Source organism: Serinus canaria, chromosome 1A (assembly GCF_022539315.1).
Source record: "Serinus canaria isolate serCan28SL12 chromosome 1A, serCan2020, whole genome shotgun sequence".
Taxonomy (NCBI): Eukaryota; Metazoa; Chordata; class Aves; order Passeriformes; family Fringillidae; genus Serinus; species Serinus canaria.
In genome coordinates this window covers 12,250,120-12,273,729 of record NC_066314.1, presented here as the reverse complement: position 1 = coordinate 12,273,729, position 23,610 = coordinate 12,250,120, and the positions used below count along the sequence as shown (strand labels likewise).

The 23,610-nt window shown below is 40.1% G+C and overlaps 1 protein-coding gene across 1 annotated transcript in view; it reads left to right on the top strand.

Annotated features, from left to right (window-relative positions):
* RELN (reelin) overlaps positions 1-19,076 on the top strand; it is a 280,730-nt gene extending 261,654 nt beyond the window's left edge. The window contains exons 55-64 of the mRNA XM_030237765.2: positions 1,316-1,422; positions 1,842-2,084; positions 2,669-2,844; positions 4,430-4,503; positions 5,323-5,484; positions 6,253-6,410; positions 7,264-7,483; positions 8,480-8,677; positions 9,075-9,173; positions 17,934-19,076. Coding sequence (XP_030093625.2) covers positions 1,316-1,422; positions 1,842-2,084; positions 2,669-2,844; positions 4,430-4,503; positions 5,323-5,484; positions 6,253-6,410; positions 7,264-7,483; positions 8,480-8,677; positions 9,075-9,173; positions 17,934-18,030 — 1,534 coding nt within the window. The 3' untranslated portion in view covers positions 18,031-19,076. The remainder of the gene's footprint in view (positions 1-1,315; positions 1,423-1,841; positions 2,085-2,668; positions 2,845-4,429; positions 4,504-5,322; positions 5,485-6,252; positions 6,411-7,263; positions 7,484-8,479; positions 8,678-9,074; positions 9,174-17,933) is intronic.
* Positions 19,077-23,610: the final 4,534 nt, after the last annotated feature.

Here is a 23,610-nt window from a genome sequence, read left to right as displayed (position 1 = left end):
AGCCACTTAGCAAGCAAAGAGCTGAAATCACTAAAGAGCTGAATTCACCAAAGAGCTGGTCTCACTTAGGAGCTGAGCTGCTTGCTAAGATTGCCTGAGGCTGGGAGCCTGCCTGAGGGACCCAGACAGATGGAGTTTAGCAAGACTTTGCTATCCAGACACCTCTGGTCAGAGAGACCCCGAGAACCCTCACCATAACAAAATAGACACTGAGGAGATTATGATTCCCAGGGCACTGGGGTTATGATTCTCAAGGCACTGATGCTTTCAGATGAGTCACAGAGAGCAAGGCTCACCCCAACACAGTGGAAAGAGTCTGACAAGTCCAGGTGAAGCAGCAGCATTTCTTTTTCCAGAAATGTCCTGGAATCAGCAACTTCTGTCCTGCAAAGAGGCAAGACACCAGTCACCAGGGCATCACTCCTGGAGGCACCAGCTGTGTCTCTCACTGAGTTCAGAGCAGAACCTCTCCTGCTGGTTATTCTCTCCTGGGTGCCCGTACAAGACCCACTCCATTTCTATGCTGTTGGAAAGGATGACTTATCAGGAGAGCAATGGAACTCTCAGTTTAGACAGGCTAAGGACATGACATAAACAACTTCAGCATCATTTCTCTTGACCATATGCCTTTAATGAAGTCACACACTCTGACTTCTTAAATTTTGCAATTTTGCTGAATTACAGGAAGGAAGGGGCCTCAGGGAGTCTCTAGTCCAACCTCATGCTCAAAGCCAGGTAACACAGAATTCAGGGCACTTTGCCCAGGACTTTGTCCCACTGGATCTTTAAAAACCTCCAAGAACAGAGATCCTACTGTCTGTCTGTAGTGGAACACTTGTACTAGTGTTCAGCTACTCTCAGAATGATTATTTTTCCTTTTTTTTTTTTCCCCTGTTAAATCCATTTGGAACTTCCTGTTTTTTCAGTGTATGACCTCTGGCTCTGAGCTCTGGTTCCAACCTTGCCTCAGTTTATCAACTTTTTTTATGTCCTTCATTGATACAAGGGCACTTTAACACATGGTTAGCTCCCATTCCACCAGGACTCTCAGGGAACTCTAAGCAAAGCAGCTCCCATCCAGTCTGCCCCTGGCTGGTACATTTGCAATGAGTTACTCCCTCCCAGGGGCAGTTCTTAGTTGAATTCCATGAGGTTCCCATGAAAATTTTTCCATGGAAACCTTTGTAGTACTTGTGTATCAGTGTTATTTGCTTTAAAATGCTGGTATTTGGAACAATTTCAGCATGTCTGTTAACAGAAAGCAACCTCTGTTTGTACAAGTCTAACAAATGTGATCATATTCATTTACTCTTAGGTTTCTACAGTACTGGGGGAGAATTGGGAGTGAAAATAACATGACAACATGCCACAGACCAACTTGCAGAAAGGAAGGAGTGCTGCTAGACTACTCCATTGATGGAGGCAAGTACATGCTATATTTACAGCTGAGCTACAGTCTGGTTCTGTGTCCATCCACCATGAATAACTGATAAGTTGTCAGAGATCCAAAATAAAAAACTAATTCTTAATTGCAAAGATATTTTTGTCCATGCAAAGATTTTTTTCCCCATCTAAAAGTTCCATCTATTGCTCAGAAGTTTTCCATAATCTTCCTGCCTTATTTCAGTTATCAGTGGCTTCCACCCAAGCTGATTTTTCCTTTTTACAATTGCAAGATTACTCTTGCAGTGAGTAACAGTTGCCAATTATCCTTAGGAGTCAAGCTCTATCAAAAGACCATAGCTATTACTTTTTATTTCCTATTATCTTACTTTAATCCTTTAGCAGATTCTACCACACGCTTGGTTTTACATCACGAAACCTGAATCTTTCCATTCTAGGGATATCCTGGACTCTGCTCCATGAGATGGATTACCAAAAGTACATCTCAGTGAGGCACGACTACATCCTGCTCCCCGAGCACGCCCTGACCAACACCACGCGCCTGCGCTGGTGGCAGCCCTTCACTCTGAGCAGCGGGATCGTGGTGCCCGGCCCCGAGCGGGCACAGTGGGCTCTGGACAACATCCTGATAGGGGGAGCAGAGATCAACCCCAGCCAGCTGGTGGACACCTTTGATGATGGTAAAACAGCCTGCCACAGCTCATCCGTGGTCTGGTGATATCTGTTCTTATCTTACCTGAGCCCTGTGAGCTTGCAAGCAGACTTTCTTTTATTTTAACTCTGCACATTTTTCATTTTGTAGACTAATGCTGTATGTATGCTATTCTTCATGCTATTCAGAGAAGTGTGTAAATATATGTATATAAATATATATGTGTGTGTGTGTTTGTATATATATATATATATATATATATATATATATATACACACACACACATACATGTATATTCAGATGTATATGTGTGCACATGTCTGTACACATAGAAAAAATTTTTTCAGTCCAACTAATTTCATTTAAATTTCTGGTACTATGCTCTTATCATATTTTTTAAAACTACTGTTATTTAAATGCTATAATTACCTCTCTGGCAATGAATGTCTTTATTATGTCTCTCTCTTTGTAGCTTACTGTGTGTCATTACAGATGGCATAAATGTAGTGTCCATATCACTAAAGTATTCTATCAAGTGATTCTGTGGATTCATTTCTAAGCCTTGATGTTTTCCAAGACAATGCAGTAATTTTATTTAACTCATCTTAATAGAAGGCACCTCTCATGAAGAAAATTGGAGCTTTTACCCTAATGCAGTCAGAACTGCAGGGTTCTGTGGAAATCCATCATTCCATCTCTACTGGCCAAATAAGAAAAAGGATAAAACACACAACATCCTGTCCTCCAGGGAGCTCATTATACAGCCAGGATACATGATGCAGTTTAAAGTAAGAAATGTTCTCTCTCTCCAAAGCAAAGAACACAATGAAAATTCATCTAATTTCTCTCCAGAAATTATTGTTCTTCCAACTAGGATGCTCAATTGGATGAATAATTAATAGTGATTTTTTACTAGAAATTAAAGGAAAATATGAAGGATAGGTAATGAGAACCAGATAGGCTGCATGAATTTAAAATGTCAAAATATTCTGACTGTATGTAAGCTGTTGGGGTGAGTCAGAGGAATTGGAAGTCTAATACCATTTTCCTGAAATGACCAGATCATCAGATACAGTAGGAATTATTTTCTAAGGTGAAAATAGATGCCATGCAGAAAAAGTTATTTTCCTCTAATTTGTGAAGGAACAGAAAAAGTAAGGGAGAAGGCTGGAGAAGAGCATCATATGGAATATGCAAGTTTGTTCAAGTAGAAGTGCCCCTTCTACTTCCTTGTGTCATGGCAAATGACCTAAACCATCAGAGAAACATTTCTGAGTACTTTAATTTGATTTAAGGTAGAATTCTACCCAGGGCCAAAGGCAACAAGTAGTTGTTTTCCAGAAATGTTCTTGGCTGTTCCTCAAGTACCCTGTCTTAAACTAGGAACTAATATGAAAGGGTTATCAAAATACTAATCCATTTTCTTATTATGTTTTTTTTTTCTTGCTCTTCTGTTTAACGAGATAGTTCTAGAATTTACCATCTTCCACTGGTCAATATTTTCACCTTTTCTCAATGTCACTGCCTATTTCATATTGACTGTCTAATATAATCCCTAAAGCACTGCTTCCCCACTCAGTATGCCAAAAAAAAAATATACAAGAGGGAGTCTGAAGTTTCTTACTACTGAAGGTCAAGACTGCCTCCAAGATGCTTATTTTACCCAGCCTATCATCTTTTTCCTCTATTTTAAAGCCAAAATTAGGATAACCCATCAGCATTCAATAGTTCATATTTCTAAACTTTTACTGCAGAGTTTTTCTTTTCTGACCTTCTCCCCATTTTTCTTCACCACTCACAGCAAAGATTTTATTTCTAAATTAGGAACTCAGCTCTGGCATGGCTTCTGTTTGGTTTTGAAATTTAGCATAGTACTATCTAATCAGTAAAGTACACTGGGTACTGTAATCTTTCTACTGTAATATGGAACAAATATGTCTATAGTTTCAAATATTCAGAATAATTCTGTACCTAAATTGCACTGATTTAAAGTTTATGTCCACATGTTTATCATTATAAATTTTAAATTTCATAGATGCTTCACTTTTGGAAATGCCAAGGAACTACCATATCTTTTGTTTCAGAAAAAATGTTTGTTTAGATATTTAATTTGGACTTTAGAAATGAAGTGTTAGGATTCTGTTAGGAAACAACAGTAGCAAGGAAGTAAAATTCTTTAAGTAAAAACAGTATCTGAAGTACTATGTCTTTTGTTTTCCATCCACTTGTGATGGATTTTGCCCAAGTTCTAAGTTGACAATCCTTCATACACCTAATAAAGAAACAAAAAAAAAAGGAGAACATAACTTGATTATACATCACTTTAAATGTCTACCTGAGTTGTTATAGCTGTTGATTTTATTTGCGCTATAGATCGTGGTTGGCTGTGAGGCAAATTCTTGTGGGGACCTCCACTCAGTGATGTTGGAGTATACAAAGGATGCCAGGTAAATGACAGCAGAATACACAGAGCTGAAAAAAAAACCAGAATGACATTAAAATATAGAGAGCTTCTATTTATTAAAGCTTTGCTATTCATGTTGTAAAATGAATTATTGTAATATGCTTTGCTATTCATATTGTAACAGAATCTGAACAAAGCCCGTGTGCAAGCACTGGGATTTGTCTACATAACTCCCATAAATTCGCTTTATATTTTATCCCAGATGTTGACAGATTCATGGCATTGAGCTTGTAGTTATAATCATGAGCATGTTCCTCTTAAAAATGTGCTCACAGGAAAACACATTTGCAGGAAACCAGTAGGATATAGGACCAAGCTGCCATGAAATGGGAGTTACTGAACTCCAAATTGGTCTTTAACTAGCTAACAACAACACTGCCTCATGAGCTGTGGAATAGCAGCATGTTATAATTTGTAAAAATGAAGGTATATTCTGTGCTCAAAAAGCTGTGGGTAAAAATGTAGCAAATTCTATTGGGACTCTCATGAACACTGCAAGAAAGAGGCTAAGGAGCTACGTCTTAAATAAATCCTTCTGTCAGAGCAGCTCTATGTGCCACACAGCTGGGAGTACCACCAAGGGCTCCACAACACTCAAACATTCCCCATGGCTTCACCTGTGCTTTGACCTCTCACCTCTTGTTTATTTGTGGCTCCAGAGCATGGAAACTATTGCTGACAATCTCTTGTGTTTCTTTAGTAAGACAGGCAATGTCATGACCCTTAGAAATAATCTCTTTTCCTTTCATTATTTTTTCAGTTGTTCTATAACTTTTTTCTTTTTTGTTTTTGCTTCCTACAGGACAGACTCATGGCAACTTGTCCAGACACACTGCCTTCCTTCCTCATCTAATAGCATTGGCTGCTCCCCATTTCAGTTCCATGAAGCTACCATCTATAACTCTGTCAACAGCTCCATGTGGAGAAGAATAACTATCCAGCTGCCTGACCATGTCTCATCCAGGTAGGTTCATGAAAGGTCAGCTCACTGTGGACCTATAAAACGACAGCTGTCTTGCTCGCATGGTTTACTAAGAACCTTTTTGGTTCCTAATTGGTGAATTAAAAAGGATTCCTTATTGCGGATTTAAATTTGATACATTACTAGTTGTGGCATTCACATTCTCTGAAAAATCCCTTTGTCCAGGATTTTTCTCCTGGGAAGTTGAGGAGCCTCAGAGAAAAGGAAAACAGTTCTTATCTAGAAGCAAAACATTTGCTTCTCCTGAGTTGTGGAATGTGTTTGGAGATTGTTTACCCACGGGTGATTGTTTCACTGGATTCTGGTGTGAGTTATTTCACTCATTGGCCAATCAGGGCCAAGCTGTGTCAAAACCCTGGAAAGAGTCACAAGTTTTCATTATTATCTTTTTAGCATTGAGTAAGCATCCTTTCTGTATTCTTTAGTATAGTTTAATATAGCGTTCTTGATATAATATAGTATCATTAAGTAATAAATTAGCCTCTGAGAACATGGAGTCAAACTCATCATTCCTCCCTGTCACAAAGGTCCCTGCAAATAAAATAACTAATATTCTTCAGGAAGCTTTTAGTTAATAGAAGTCACTACTGCCAATGATGTACCAGGGTGGGTCTTTCCCGTTACTGAAGTCACAGCTCCCTCACATGACATTTTTGGTTACATTTGCTGCTGGTGTATTAGAATATCACCGTATAGATGTCTTTAATTGCTATGTATCCTAACACAGTATTTGGATTTTGGTATTTGCAGTGCAACCCAGTTCAGGTGGATTCAGAAGGGAGAAGAACTAGAGAAGCAGAGCTGGGCAATTGATCACGTGTACATTGGGGAAGCATGCCCAAAGCTCTGCAGTGGCCATGGGTATTGCACAACTGGAGCTATCTGCATCTGTGATGAAGGATTCCAAGGTTCCATTTCTTCATTTCTCTCCTGTACATCTACTGCAGTCTAGTCTAGTTCAAAATCAAACAAAAAGACAAAGTGATGTATCATGTCCAAATTAATCACTGGAATGTCTGAGTAAAAAATCCAAAATTAATAATTTGTCAGGGCTCTGACAAATAACAGCTTTACCCCCTCCTTACTCTTTCCATATTGAGTCAGCAGTCTCTCCCACCTGGCGCTGTATGGAAAGTCCACCCAGCCTTCACTGAAGGCAGAACATGGCTACTTGATTACCCAGAATTGGCTTCCACTCCATGCTCCTTCCAAGGGTGTATCCCAGAGGATGTGCAAATGGGATCCAGATGTTGGTGACTGGCATCTGTAAGGGACTCTGTGCCCCATCAGGACAGAGTGTTCTGCTCTAAGCCCTCAGTGCAGCTAAGCACATGCCTAATGGTACCTGAGTGCCCTTGGTAAGCTCTAAGTGCTTTGTGGGAGTGGAGCCAGTGTTTAATGTCTTCCAGGAGAGCCTCATAACTTTATAAGATCAGATCCCTTCTGAGTTTTTAGACGTATTTGCCTTCAACCGACAATTTGAGGTTTCTCCTATTGGCATCAGTGCAAACCAGGAGAAATTGTATTGCAGTTCTTGAAGTTATACTGCTGTAAAAATAAGACTCACAACCTCAATTTTGTAAAAATGACTGCTGTATATCAATCTACACATTATTAATGGATCTGCTGAAATATATTCAGACTGTCCTCACACCGTATATTGAGCCACAACCTTGAAAGGAATTACAATGACCTGTTACTCAATTTTCTCCATTCTTTCTATTTTTTGCATGTTTTACAACTTCATTGTGTCATTTTTAGGTGATGACTGCTCTGTTTTTAGCCATGATCTGCCAAGTTATATTAAAGATAATTTTGAGTCGGAAAGAGTCACTGAAATAAACTGGGAAACCATTCAGGGGGGAGTGATAGGGAATGGATGTGGACAGCTGGCACCCTACGCCCATGGAGATTCACTCTATTTTAACGGATGTCAAATAAGACAAGCTGTGACCAAGCCTCTGGATCTCACCCGAGCAAGGTAATAGCTTGAGCCTAAACAGCTCTTTTAACAATTCATGAGAAAGGAAACTCTTCACATGTGTGTGCAACCATGTGGGCCAGTACAGATGAGGATGGACTGACCTGGCAGTGCCATGCAGTTGGATGAGACTGGCAGAAAACATTAGGCTGGCAAATTGCTTTGTGACTTCTATTTGGGAGATGGAGAGTGAGGATGTCAGATGAAAAGGTCAGATGTTTTCATCATGCCCAACAGAGCACTGTCTCTGTAAGCCAGCACTGACAATGAAGCTGTTGGCAAAGACTGGACACCAGACTGCCTGGATCAGTGCCTGATCTGATAAGACAAATCCCATGTTTGTATGTGCCTCCACAATGGTTATGACTAAAGATGTTATTTAGTAATTACTGGGTCATTTTCTCATTTCAGTTGTCAAATAGAATTATATTCACCTGGCAATGAACAGGAGTATGTTTTTCATCTATTGAGCCTCTTTGGCCATGGAAAACAAATGTAAACAGCCTATGCTGGCTCTTAGCAGAGTGACAGCTTTCAGGACTGGTTTATACTGAGTTGTCCAAACAAGATTAGAAACAGGATGAATTGGCCAATGGGCCAGATATAAATCAGGCTCTTCTCTTCTTACTTGAACACCTGGGTAGAATATGATAAACATATTTTTAGGCACTTTCTTATATTCAGCCTTTATTTGTTCTTTTTAAACTTTTCATACACTCATTTACATGTTTGCATTTTTATCCATCTCAGTTTTGTGAGGATATATTGCAAAATTGGATCCTGCCTGCAACAATATATTATACATAGTAAACTATTATTTTGAAAGGGGAACTGTGTTTTAAAGATGTGAGAACAGTTTATTTTGCATGTTAAAGTAATGATTCTTGAAAATGCTACAGGTTTTGATAAGGTAATTGCAGTAAACCTAGAAATACTATTGTTCCTGTTTGAATAATTTTGCATATTAAAAATACTTTTTCTCTTTGTGTTTTACAGCAAAATAATGTTTGTTTTGCAAATTGGAAGTATTTCACAAACAGACAGTTGCAATACCAATCTGAGTGATCCTAACACTGTAGATAAGGCAGTGCTCCTCCAATACAGTGTAAATAATGGAATTACATGGCAAGTAATTGCACAGCATCAGCCAAAGGACTTTATACAAGCCCAAAGAGTGTCTTATAACGTTCCCTTGTGAGTACCCAGTCACGTTTCATTACCTCTAATTGCACAAGTTACACTTCTGCTAAAAAATAACCTATCTTTGCATAACTGTTGAAGAAAAAAGGTTGATAAGAGGATAAACAAAGAAGAAGACTTAAGAGGGAGGCTGATTAAGAAATTCCAGGCTAGTGTTTATCAATGGACTTAAAAGAAAAGCAGAAAAAATATTTGTTTTGAAGGTAGGGGAAAAAATCCTCCCTACCTGTGTGCATTTTTAGCTGTTAAGTGTTTTACACATACAATGTGTTGATGTTCAGTGACATAGAAACAATTTGACTTTGCTCTCAGTTCCTGTTGGGGGATAGCTAGGGATATGCAGAGCACCAATAGTCTGGAGCTCTCACAGGCCCTTGTGTTTGTGTGACAGGGAGGCACGAATGAAAGGAGTCTTACTGCGCTGGTGGCAGCCCCGTCACAACGGAACAGGTCATGATCAGTGGGCTTTGGACCACGTAGAAGTCGTCCTGTGAGTATCAGCTTCACCTCATCCCACCCCACCTCAGAAAGCACTGAAATTTCTCCAGCATGATATGAGTATTAAGCTCATTAAGAACCATTGTGGCCCAGGGAATCCTTTCTCAAAGGGAAGCCTTTAAAATCCTATCTTTCCTGATGCTCTGCCCTGACTGCAACAGTCAGTAGTTAAGATGGACACAAAGTAAGTGTCACAGCAGGGGGGTGTGTGGAAAAAATTGTGGAAAAATGCAGGAGGGAAAGCGGGGCTTTATCACCTCCAAGTATTGCTGTGGTCCTATAATGCAGCAATAACTATTAAAAAATTATTGTGCTGGGACATAAGAAAGGATATCCTGCTCAACACTGTGCTGCCATTTAAGGCTGATCTATATCCTTTCAAAGATAAAAAAACATTCTTCTGTATTGTTCATTGCACAAAGTAATGTTGTTGTGCCTCTTAAAAATTTGTGTTAGCAACTAATGCCTTATTCATTTCCTTTTTTTAGTAAGAAGGATACTGTTCAGAAACAGGGTTCACTAAATCAGGTTCCTATGGTCCGAGCTCTATATTCATCCCCTTGTCAAGATTTTACCAAGTCTGCACCCTCCTGATTCTCCCATTCTTGAGATGGGTTTCGCTGGCAGCTAACCCGTTTTTCCTGTGTTGCATCACGAAGAGATGACCTGCTTTTTCTCTAACAATTTAGTTCCAGTAGAAGTGAAGTGCTAGTGGCTTCCCGGGCAGGAACTCATCGCTGGCAGTGGTTGGCAAAGAGAGGCGAGCCTGCTCCATAGATAGGTTCAAACATTCTTTTTATTGAACAATTTAAAAACAAGCAATGGAGAAATTAGGCTTAGATAACATCCAGACTGTGTAATTATAGCTATGAGGTTTCTGAATTAGCAGAGGCACTGCAAATAATGTTTTTTAACAGTAGAAAAGTGAATTGTCTGATTGCTAGTTAGTCCTGTTCTCCTTTCCACCAAGAAGCACCAGCTTGCATGGCACTCATATCAACCCCAAACCAAACTGGTCCCAACACTGAGTAACTGTACACCCTCCGCTGCTTTTACACACCTTGCTGGGCTCTGCTTCCATAACATTAAGCTTAAAACTGGAAGGAACAGAGGAGAGAGATGGATATGATTCCTGGTTTAGTCAATCAATGGCTGTATGATGCTGCATCAGGAAAGATATGGAAGAGTATGAGCCTGCAGGAAGGTCACCATGTTTAGGAAACCATTGAAAAGGGAACTGGTCATTCTGAAATATACACAAGTCTTTCTACCTTGCAATTAAAAATAAAATTAATAGAAAAAAAACATGTAAAAGAAAAAATAAAGTATAATGTTACCCATCAATCCAAGCACTGAATTAGGGGCCATAAGTGGGAATAAAACAGATCTTTAAAAAGTTGCTCTGAGGCTGAAATGTGGAGAACTTCTCTGACAATGAGATCTGCCAGGCTGTAGACTAAACACAAAAGCTGAATGGTAACAAGAAGTCATGTGAGATATGTTATACTAGAATGGCCATAGCAAGTAATCACACCTTGCCAAGAGAAGGAACCAGGTGGACAGACAGTGTATCCTCCCTTTTATTATTTTAGTCCTGTTAAAGAGCTTTAAGAGCTTCAGAAAATTCCCCTAAATATCAGGCTAGAGACAGAGGATTTCCACCCTGTTCAAATGACATCTGGTACAATCCACAGAGAAAGACAGACCAAACTGGACTGATTTCTCCCTTACCAAGTCCTGTGAAACACAGTGCCTTGATATCTTATTTCCCAAAGGCCAGATGTAGAGTTCCAGTCCCTACTAACCACAACACATGAGACATACTGCTCTGAGGAAGGACAGAATTACATGCCATGGTGCATCTGATTCCTGTACTGGCATGTGCTCAGACCTGACAGCTGCATTTAACTCCTCTGCTTTGCTTAAGTTCTATCTGCACATTGTAATTCATCAAAATATTCTTTAGGCCTCCTCAAATTTATTTGCAAGTAATCTGAAACTTCCTTATCAATAAATACTCTCATCCTGGTTTTTCTGTAGCTCTGCTATTTCACTTGGTCACCTCACACTGACCACTTTACCCCCAGCACTTCAGTTTCTTCCCCTGTTAAATGCTGAAGATATTCAGTCACCTCCATGAAGTGCTGCAGGGTATCAGAAGGGAGCCTGGATCAGTATCTGTTAGTACTCACCCTAGATGATCCTGCACACACCAGGGCTACCAGGAATCACACTGTGAGTACTAGGGATAGGACTTGGCTTCCATTCTTAATATTCTTTCATTTTCCAATGAAGGGTACAAAAGCACTGCCTTCTTCTGGGAAGAACAAACCCCCCTTTCCCAGGCAGCTCTCCAGCAGGGGGAGGAGGCAGAGTCCTCAGGGTGCTCTGGGACCCAGAGTGCCAGGGGAGAGCTCTGTGGGCAATAGCCACCCCAGGGCTGCAGAGAGGGACAGCCTGAGCTTGAACCATTCACCAGGGTTTACCTCTTCCCATTAATTCTATAGGGAGTCATTGGAGAGTTGGTAGGCTTCTGTCTGGTTTATTCATCCCAAAGCTACTTTAGGAAATACCTGTGCCTCCTAAACTGGAAGTTATTTCTGTTGGAACTCTGGCCTGGTCTCAGAAGGCTGTGAACATCTCTAGATAAGAGCCCATTGATGGTCCATGTCCAACACAGTCTGTCTTCAGTCCTCTTACAACCCTGCATTCCACCACCCACCTGGATGACAACCTATACACCTCTCCAGAACCACCAAAATTATCCTCACTGGCTCTGGTTTCAGTCCTAGATTTCCATGTTTGTGATCTGTGTACCCATGTTGATGCAACGGGCAAGCCTCAGCCTGTGAGGTGTCAGAGCAAGGAGCCAACCTACACTAGGAGGTGTGGTTTGGGACACAGATAAATCCCTGGCTTTACATACATCTCTTCTTGTGTTTTCTTCACTACCCTGTGGGGTGATAGAGGCCTGATTTCCCAGCCTATGTGTTGGCCTGGCTGCCTGCACCCCCAGGTGCACTGCTAGGTGCTGTGCCAGCTTTTCCTCAGCCCCTAGGCAAGTGAGCCATGGGCTGCAGTAAGAAAGCAAGCAGGGAAAGCACCTCCAGCAGGCAGAGCTGATCTGTAGGAAGGCAAAGAAAGTAAGGATTTTCTTGATTTTATTTCCCATCCAAAACAGGGGATGTCCCTGCTCCTCCCTAGAGTGCTCACCCCAGGGGCGTATCTGTGAATATCTGCTTTCATGGCCCAACTGAGAATAGCAATCCAAAGACTTGCAATCAGTTCTGTCCCAGGCCTAGCTGCCAAGTCATAGTGCAGATACTGCTACAGCTGAAGCACAGCCAGGGTCATGACACTGTTCAGTTCAACCAATTTCTGAGTCAAGGGCCACCATCCTCTCACCAGAAAACATGCCTTCAGGATGCCATTCCTTTGATTCCTCTTTGCCCCCAAGAAAATTGCTGTGGGGGAAAAAAATCACCATGCAGATTATACATGCATGAAAAATACCTGGCAGTGATAAGAAAGACCAAAGATGGATGCTTTTGCATCTTACTTAAAATCATTCCACTTTTGAATGACCTCTTTGAATCACTCAATAAAAAGCAATATTTTTAAGATTGTGGTGCAGCTGCAAATGAATTTAAATTGAGCACCTCTTTAAACAGGTGAAACCAAATACCTGTGTTGACAATGTTATACATTATATTGAACTTGCCAACTTAAGAGTTGATGTCTGTCCTTTGGTGGGGAGAGGATGCAAGTTGTTAAGTTGTCCACTCCCTTTTATAATCCAGTGCTGATTATTCCTCATTAGTGCAGCATTTCTTCTCTCCATTTGTAAAGAAAGCTTTGGGCCCAACTCTCATGTGTTCCATGTGGCTCTTCTTAGGATAAAAAAGTATTTTATCCCAGGCTTAAGAAAGAGTGTTTTTTTGTGCCTCTGTACTTCTGCCCTAAGAAGAGCCCATGTCCAATTCTGCATTTCATTTGGCACATTGTTTTTCTCTGGAAGCACAGCTCTCAGCCTGCCCACTGCACACACACCTCACACTTCCTTGCATGTGCATTACACGACTGCCATTTCTTTGTGTATAGGCAGGCCCTTAGAGACATCTCATTAACTTAATTAAAAGTCAAAGGTACTGAGAAATAAAGGATAGTTATAAGATGAACACTAAGGGTCTGATATTGTTTTCTTTATGCCAAAACTTGTAAATGTGATCCAAAGGAATAAAAGTTGTACAAGGAATGCAAGAAATGTTATCCCCACCTACTATTTTATGGTTAACTGATAGATAACAAAATTAATCTCTCCATAGCCATCACTCCATGCTCTTCATTGTTGAGATATTCTCACATTTTTGGCACAAATGATTTAGTGAGAAGTTATGTTGCATTTGGTGCAAAGAATTTTTATCCTTATTTTGGAATAATTAAATACAAATTGTATATTCTAGATTTAACAAGAAATGCTCACGATGAAAAAACTGATTTTCATCAGCTTCCTTTTTTTAATAAAAAGCAAAGATTTGAAAAATGCATTTAAATTAAGTATCAACAAATTTATGATAAAGAACATAAGTGGTTCAAACATTAGGTGACTATCTGAATATTCACAACATTTATGCCAAATTTAATATGATGCGGTTTGTGCTTCTATTACATTTCTATTATGTTTCTAAAAAGTGCATGCTGAATTTTATAGAAAATAAAAATCTAAACATTGACTTGAAAGCTGAGGAAATAATTTGTTCAATTTTTATTTTCAAAAGAGATGAAAAGTCCTATATTGCCTCTAAACCTCATCAGGGTTTTATGACTAATCACAGTGCTGCATGCATTGAAAGGCATTTTCTAACTTGTGTTGTATTTCATTGTTTGCTGTCATTGGTTTTACACTAGAATAAGGTAAGTACTTTCCCTGAATCAGTATTAAATGTATGTTTCTGTTACAGCTACAGCTCTTTCACAAAGTTTTGTCAATGATGGGTTGGTGGAAAATTTTTTATACTCTGAGATATGCCACATAGCTCCTGAGGGCCCTGATCCTGCACTGCTTCCTCAGTGAGCTTTGGGGGAAGTTAAACTTAGCAGAAATTGTTCAGTAGATTGTGCCAGTGGGAATTTCACCAAGGCTGCAATGGGACTTCTCTGTCTGCTTCAGATAGGGTACAGTGAGACCCCATCTGTGGAGGACCCCCAGAGCATTGTATGGGCAGCCAAGGGGCAATTCCCACTTTTTTCTGTAATAAATGACCACAGAGATGCAGCCACAGTCAGGAAGTGTATGTCAGTCAGTCTGCACGGTGCCATGGCCAAACCTGCCCCCTGGACACAGAACCAGTGTCCCCAGGCAGTGCTTTCATTTCATGTAACCCAGCTGCTTTGTGCTGCTGCAGGTAGTGGATACCACTAACCAGTAGAGCTACTGAGCTCAGGGTTCAAGTGTTGACTCCACCAAAGCCAAAGAATATTTGCCATTGATATGAGCCCTCAGTCAGAGCATGTGACTTTTTCCATTACAGTACCTGCCTAACAAAGCATTCATAATTCACCATCAAAATTTACTCCAAACCTAGTCTTGAGGGACATACCTTTTCTTGAGGTATGTCCCTCAAGACTAGGCTTGTGTTTTAAGACTTTTTCCATGTTTAATTTTATTATTCAAATATTTTTGTTTCTATTTTGTTCCTGTTTTGTGCCCCATCAATTAAAAACACACAAATAAGGAAAGACATTAGTACTTACTGGGGTTATGTACTGCGTATTTTTCACTCAGTTTGGCTTTGTTCCATTTTTATAAACTTTCAATTGCAGCCTTGTAATTCAAATTGTACTTTAGGAAACATGCAATAAACATAATGCTCTACTAAACACTAAAGAGACTTTAGTCCAGAGAGACTCCTTCTCATAAATTGCTTTATTGTAGGTATTTTTTTGCACACACCCTAGATAGTTTTGTTTTTTGCTTTTCTGCATTGGCTCCATATTGCTTTCATCCAACTAGCACAACTCCAGGTACTTCATTGGAACATTTTTTAGGGTTTCCTACATAAATTTAAACAGTATTATCTACTGGTTATTTTTTAGTAGTTCGCTCAAAACTGTCAGATTATACAGCAGTCACTCCTGCTAATTGTTTTTGTTTGCTTTGTGCTCCATCAGTAATACACAGATAATTACTTTGGATCTGAACTTCTCTGACTGACTGACTGACTGACTGATGGTTCAGTGAATGCACAGAAAAGACAGAAAGCTCAGCAGGTGCTGACCAGTCCATTACCCACTGACAAAGCTGTCTTAAAGTTGCCACTGATTCTGAAAACCACACCTACTCTGATTTTGTGGTGCAATGTGATACAATACTGTAATGCATAGGGTATACATATTTACCCATGGAAAGGGTGAAAATCACAGTATTTCTACAGCAGGCATCAAGGTTTTTCTGTGGCAACCAACAAGTAGTTGGAAAGTCTGTCTCATGTCAGTGAGGACAAGTTTGAACTACATTGATGCAAGTTAAAAAAACCACATTGAGTTCCTGAGAATTTAGACTTCTCTTATTTTTCACACACTGTACTGCTATGGTGTTCAGTATAAGGCATAAATACATGCTTCTTTCTAACACCTTGATCATCTTCCAATGGAACAAAATTATATAGATTAAAAAAAATAGTAAATTCCTTCTACATTACTAGGTAAGCATTTCTTTGTTCTTTTTTTTCAATTCTTTCTTTTCCTTTCTTTTTTCTTTGTTCATTGTTTTATACATCTTCACCATCCCTTTAAGGCCAGATACAAAATGGTTGGTCATTTGAAGTGAAATAGAGGCCAGGTGCTCATAGCAATGTCCAAAACAAGTCCTGAACATCTCTGCTGGGCTGTTGCTGGACACAGGCAGACCGAAGACAGCACAGAAAAGGCTCCTGGGACAAGGACTGCAGCTCAGCATGTGCCCCATCAGTCCAAGTGTTGTCCAAGCTGAGGCTAGCAAAACCAAGTTCACTCCTAAATTTAACCAGGTCCAGAAATGGCAATTTTTTCAGCCAAACACTTTGGCAGGCTGTGTTTGGTCCCATGTAGCCAGAGCAAAGAGCAAAGCTGCTCGGAGCTGGGCTTTCTCCCAGGCCCATCTGCTGTGTTTTGGCTGCAGAGCAGCCTCCTCCCAGCAGATAGGTGCTTTATCCTCACCTCATGCTTAGGATGCTCTCCTGAGAGCTGCGATGTAGCCACGAAGGCCTTGTGTCTGAGGAACCACCCACTTTCCAGGCAATGGGAATTAAAGGGAAGGGAAAATTAAGAACTTCTTCAAGCTTCATGACCAATGGCAGCCAATCTCAGGAGCAGGTTTGGAGTCATAATTTCCCTCCTGCCTTCATCAGTGAGACAGCTGGCATTGGAGCCAGGGTGGGACTGATGTTCAGTCCTGCTTTGTACTTGAGCTACCAAGTGCATTGAAGTTACATAAACTCACCACTATCAATCCCTCACACAAAACTTACAAATCAGCACAGACCTTTCCTTTTCACTTGAATAAGTCAACATTAACCCCTCCCTGCATTGCCAGATGATCTAGAGCTCTACCTTACTGTGACAGTGCCAAAAGTTGTGCCAAGTGTACATCTGTTTTCTTTCACTGTCACCAGGAGCTGGTCTTTATTTCATTCTTGTATGTACATTCCAGTGGGGTAAAAAAAAAAATAAAAATAAAAATTGCAAAACCTTGGAAAACTAGTCAGGAAATGACTTGGACTTACTTAGAGGTATATAATCTAGATTTTGACATGACAACTATTAATTAATTTAGTCAATTCTGTTCAAGATTAGCTCATGAAAAGGGCATAATTTTGTTAGACACATTTTTTTAGGTTAAATTGGCATACTACAGCAAAGGTTGGTTTTGGTTGTGGAAAACCAGGTATTTTGCAAAGCATACAATTACTCCTTTTTCCTAAGGGCCATATTCACTAAAAATAAGCTTATGCACTAGAGAGGAAAGTATGACTTACTACATTATGAGTATTCACTTCTTACAGACAAAACTCACTAGTGAAAACATTCCTTGAAGCCACAAATGGGAGATTTGTTGACTGCAGGTCTTCATTTCACAGATCTGCCCTCTCATGGTGTCTTCTTCCCTCAGTGGGAGAAGTAGAAACCTACATTAGGTGGGATGGGCCTTGTACTCCAGGCAGGTCTTCCAAACAAGTGTGCCTTCTTAAATTCAGCTGCAGTTGGGTGCTCTTGCTTGGTCTCCTGCCAGATATGATGACACTTATTTCCCAAACCTTCCTTTCATTTTGGAAGAAGGTTCATAGGGGAAGGAAATATTAATCTAAATAAAAGTGTTGTGCTTCATTTTCCATAAGGTAAAAGAAGATAAAGCTTTTCCTCTGGTCTCATGATAAAGCAGTTAATGATCAAAGACAGAAGGATAACTGGAGTATAAAACCCCCATAGAGAAATGTTATGAAGTTTTAGTGAATCTGGCCCTAGGCAGCACCAGTTTTCATTAGCTGAAAGTTCTTAACCTTTCCCTAAGATAATTTACTGTAAATGAAAGCCAAGTGGGACAGATTCTCAATTGCCTTGTACCTTTGCAGTTAAACAAAGGCTGTGCTTCACAGCAGTTTGCACAGACTTGAAAAGTCCTGCAAGGACAAAGAAGAATCAGTCCCACTAGCTCACTGCTAGAAAAGAATTTACATATAAAAGAAACTGACACTCTTCTTTCACCCTTTGACAGCACTCGCAAACAAAATTACATGATGAATTTTTCACGGCAACATGGGCTCAGGCATTTCTTCAACAGAAGACGAAGGTCACTTAGACGATATCCATGAAGAAACGAGAAATTTATTTTTCTTTTCCTCCCAACATGTGATGTGTTGCTTTCCATTCTTTAAATCTAGCACTGCATCTGGTATCAGGACTTTTCTGCAACTGGCTTGATGAATAACTGAAAGCCTTTTTCAAGACAGAGTATACACCACTTTTTCGCACTGTGAACTAATGAGAAGTGACTTATTTTCTCATAGGTAAATGTTTTAATGTTGATGTGTCTGTGAAAATTGTGATCTGTTGTAATATCTGTTACAGTGGCAGTATTGGAAGTAAGCAACTAATTTTGTTTAACAGGAAAAAAAGTTTAAGCACAAAGACTTTTGAGATTTTATGTTTATAAAAACCTACATACTAAGTACAGAATTTAACATTCTTTGTCACATAGTTATTTAAGTGCACTGTATTTCAGCTCTGTGTCATTTTATATGATTAAGTTATCATTGTTTGTCCTCTTCGTATTCTCTTCTACAACATGACACATTGGCACTGTATTTACTTGTTTTGTTGTTGTAATATTTTTGCTGCTGATTTTTGGGCTATTTACCTTCTTACAAAATGTATTTTAAAAAATCATCTAAGTACCTAATCCAGAAGATAATTGCAAGAGTAGTTGTAAAGGCGTTGATATCCTTCGGTCTTATTCTTTGATATGTCTGTTGGTTAGCATTGTTTTGTGGATAAAAAAAAAATGCTTGACATTAAACTTTTTTCTACTAAGGATTTGTGGATTAAGCCCCAAACAGAAATTCCCAATTCCCTGTCTAAATGTAGTCAGTTCTCTGAAACTGATTTACTTACAGTAACTGCCATTTGGTGTCTGTAGTAATGAAGTGATTTGTAAGCAGTGAATGTTTCATTGTGTTCTCTTTGGTGTTTGTTTCTATTGCGGGTCATGTTTGTATCTTCTGATAAAGTTGTATCTACACCAGCAACGTTATAATGCCCCTACAGCCCTGAACTGTCTATTATCATAAATCAAATGCTTCACTTTATGGTGAACCAAGCTAAAGATCCATGCTTCAATAAAGATAATGTCAACAAAGAATTCTGATGTTAGACTTTTCAAGCCATGTGGGCTTTACATGAAATCATAAACCAAATTCTTCCACTAAATAACTAGATTGTAAAGGAAACGTTAATGTTATTTTTAATATTTAGCACATCACACTTAGCAGCAGTTTGCAAGTAACACAAACTAAGAGATCTCCCCATCCCACCTATGGGTATAACACAGTCCTTGGAACAGGTCCTGGCACAATGAATGAAACAGGACCACAGAGCAATATGCACTCTCACTTTATCTGCAAACCAAAAAATGTAAATCACTGTTTCCAAGCTCCGAGGACAAGAGTGGCACATAAGGAGTCTTGTTCCAGACAGACCAAGCTGGCAATTCTTAGAATCATATGAACCATTAAGGTTGGAAAAGACCTTTACCATCAAGTCCAAGTGTTAACCCAGCACTGCCAAGCCCACCACTAAACCATGTCCCTTAGCACCACATCTACACATCCTTCTAATACCTCCAGGGATGGTGACTCAGGCACTTCTCTGGGCAGCCTGTGCCACACCTGACAACATTTTTAGTGAAGAACCTTTTTATTATATCCAATCTAAACCTCACCTGGTGCAACCTGAGGCCTTTTCCTCTTGTCCTATACTTTGCTACTTGAGAGAAGAGACTGCTGCCCACCTCACCACAGTCTTCTTTCAGGTAGTTGTAAAGATAATAAGGTCCTGCCTGGGCTTCCTTTTCTTCAGGCTAAACAATCCCCATTACCAGAGCTTCTCCTCATCAGAGAGAACTATCACATATACCTGCTGTGCTCTTTCTTGCACATCTGCTTCTGGCACTATCTGTCTGAACCAGAATGATGATCCATGTTCAGCTGAATCATGTGTTTAATTTGTAGGAGGTTTTTGACCACAGGTACCTGAGCAGTGCAGGAAAAAAAGGAAAAAGAAGTTGTTCAGTGACCAACTAGTCAACTCCTTGGCTGGATCAAAATTATGACAGACCTTTGGATGATCTGAAAACTTGCTGCAACAGTGCTTTGTGTACTTTCAATTCCTGAAAAAAGATAATGGTTCTATTCAGAGAAGCAGCAGGAAGACAAAACATAAGGGTAATAAAGATATAACAATTTAATGTTTGGGCAAGCGATTTTAAAATATTGTAGTAAGATTTTTGCCCATTGAACAAACAAAACCACAAGATCAAAACATTCCTATTTTTAAGATAACTTTATTTGCTTTAATATGTCAATAGAAGGGTGACAGTTTAATCTAAAATGCATGTGCAGCTAATGTGCTTCCAGAAAATTAATTTATTTTAAAGATTTAGATACAATGAGGCACTTTGCCTGACTTTTCAGGCAAGAGATCAGCATAGCCAGAGAAGCTGCTTTTCACAGTTGTATTTATTTCCTTTTAATAATGCATGCAATCACAACCAAAGAGGAATACCACATAGCACTTTACCCAAACTCACCAAAAACTCTGCACTGACTTTTCTCTTCCTCACTGGAAGATTCCCTAGTGCTAATATCATTTGCCCTTTCCAGATTCCAGGAAGTTCTTCCTTAGACTTTCTCCAGTCCTACAACACCCTACATAGCATACACATATGGTATACCAATGTGGTCTTTTTTTTATTTTTCCTCCCATATGGCTGTAAGCAATGAGTCATCTGACATTAGGCAGTTGTTAAAATAGCAAGGCTGGCACAAAGGATAATCAATGGCAATAAATATGCTATAAAATGTACTTATAGGCTTCCATACTGGTGTAAAACTTTCACAGACGTAATTATGAAAACTGATTTTAGTACTTTTAGTATGCCTTATAGTCTTCCTCATTTCTCCCATCAGCTGACTAAGCCACGCTCCAGTAGAATAAGGAGAACATAAGAGAAACGAAACAAAAGTACAGAAAAATGAAACTCTGATCCACTGGATTTCCTGAAATAAACAAAACCTGAAGCTCTCATAATTTTGCCTAAATGTTTTTCTCTCAAGCTTACCTCATACAAAGATGATAACATTTTCTTAATGGGAGGAAATGTGCAGAGCACCAATATTTTTGAAGGACCAAATCCAGCTTTGCATGAACGACAATATACAGAAAAGGGTAGTAATTAAATACCCTCAAGGACAGGACACTGTCAAAGAAGAAGGTATCAGCACACAAATTGGGTGAATACCAGACTAGCAAACAAAACTATAGAAGTAGAATCAACAGCATAAAGCAGTTTTTAAAAATGCCATTTTGCATTGCATCAGGGGAAGTGTTTATTATAAAACACAGTAAATATAAATACGGCTGCCAGTGCTAGAAAAGTAGACAGCAGTTGGCAGCTGTTGAGCCCTTCACTTAAATGCAGATATAAACAAGTTAGAGTGATTTCAAAGTACTTGCAGAAACAAAACCCTTGAACCTGTGAGCTTCCAAGTAGAGAGAGTTGTTTAGTCTAAAAAGGAAAACATTTGGAAAGAGATATGACAACATCCATAAACATGGTTCTATGTTTTATTTACTTACTAATCCTTCAGGGCAAATGTTATTGGGTGGAAATGCTGCCACAGCATCACCTCATCAGTTATCTACTACTAGTCAATGGGATTGGTTATTATCAAAGCAGGAAGCAGTGTGAGGCCCCAGATAAACCCCACTCAGATCAGCTCTGTAGTGAGGTTTAACTAGTGACTCAACACAGGAGGAACAGGAACAAGACAGCTGCAGAAGGGAGCTACCCTGAGCTGGCAAGGGAGCCTCAGAATGGAACAAGGCCAGCAAAAGGGCTTGCCTATGTTCAGCATAGCCCTGAAGAGCTGATTAGGGCTGTTAGCAACCCAGAGCAGCTGAGGCCATGCAACCACTTGCAGTGCTTCTGTGAAGGAGCAGACAAAGCATCCACCACAGGTGGTGGTTCTGTTGCTGGGAAAAAAGACCATGAGGTATGAGCATTCAAGCATTGTACAGGTGTTGTGGATTGATTGTCCAGTGTTCTCTGTTGCCGATGTTTTCTGACTGTTGCCTTTTCTTCCCCGTGTTATTCCTGGTTCAGCTAAAGGGACTGAGCTGGCAGTAAGCCTAAAGACTTAGTTCCTCTGTGGCTAATTACAACAGAACCTGATGGGGAGAGTTTGAGCAGGCACGCAGCAAGGCGAGGCCAAGTAAAAATGCTGTTCCAGGAATGGAAGAATACCATACTGGAGGATGATGATAAATGCTAGGTTTATAGACAAACAGATTTCTTGAGCTTCTTTTAAAAAAGAAGATAATGTGGTTGTGCTCTTGAGCTCTGCTACTCAGGGGAGGTTTGTGCAAGTTAGTGGCAAAGAAGCAATGTCAGAAGGCTCAGCTGTTTCCCTGATGGCATCTGGGCCAAAGGCAGAACTTGGGGAGTCTTGTGTAGTCACAGGTTTGAGGGCCACTTCTGCATTAGGATGATTTTGCTGATACCATGAAGCTGGCTGATATCCCCAGGTCCCTCTATCCCTGCACACTGATCATGTGCATACACACAGCCCTCTGCTGATACCCTACAGCTCCAGGTGGGCTAGAAACAGCACATGCAAAGCATCTATAAACAGGTCTATACTCCCAACTGGACACCCAGCTCACTCACTGATTTTAAATCACACCCTTCTCAGGGGAAATTTTAAATTATGTGAGTTCAACCATTTTCAAGGAACTTCAGTGCAAAAAAAGGAAAATGTCCCAATGTTTAGGCCTCTGCTAGAACAATTGTGTTATTATGGACAATTAAAAGCTTGACATGAGTTATGTGTCTGCATAGGATGTGGGTAGCAACTAATTAACAGCAGCAGTTTGAGAGCCAAGCCTACTGCCACTGAAATCAGTGAGAAAAATCCTGTACATCGAATGTGTTTCACTTTGTATGGAAATGTCCACCTCAGCTTTACTAATTCAGGTTTGACCTGTCCTAGCACCTGTCTAAGACTCCAAATATATACAGGGATTTTTCTGCCTTAGGAAGTTGTCTCATTCTCAGAAGATACATGAGGGTAGTTAGGGTGTGATGGGGAGTGAGCCAGTTCATGGAGCCCCTCTGACCCATTTGGAACGTTCCATATGGGAAGTGTATGCCAATGACCCAGTGGGAAATGTCAGAACTCAGCCCTGCCAGCCCCTCAGCCACCTCCCCTGCCCATACCCACCATCAGTGGCTGTTGGAGGAAGTTGAGAAATAACCAGCCCAACAGCTGGAGCTCCACTCCAGGCAGTTGTGAGTGCTGGATCTGGCCTTTGACAGCATTTGACAGCCTTCCTTATGCTGCTGAAGAGCAGTGGAAACCATCCCCTGGGAGCCAGCTGAGCCCCCCAAAGCTCACACTGAGCCCTCTGTCATCACACAGCTCCAGTGGTGAGGGTGCACCCTTAACTAATATTCCACAATTACCCTCCACACAAATGTTTTTACTCTCCTCAATTGTCTATATTGTTAATTCTGTATTAACTTTCCCTCCCTATTCTTGTTTTGGCCAAAAATCCTCTTTTCATCTTGCTGCTACTGAGTTTAGCACTTTATTAATCCCTGTCCTTGTCCCAGAGCA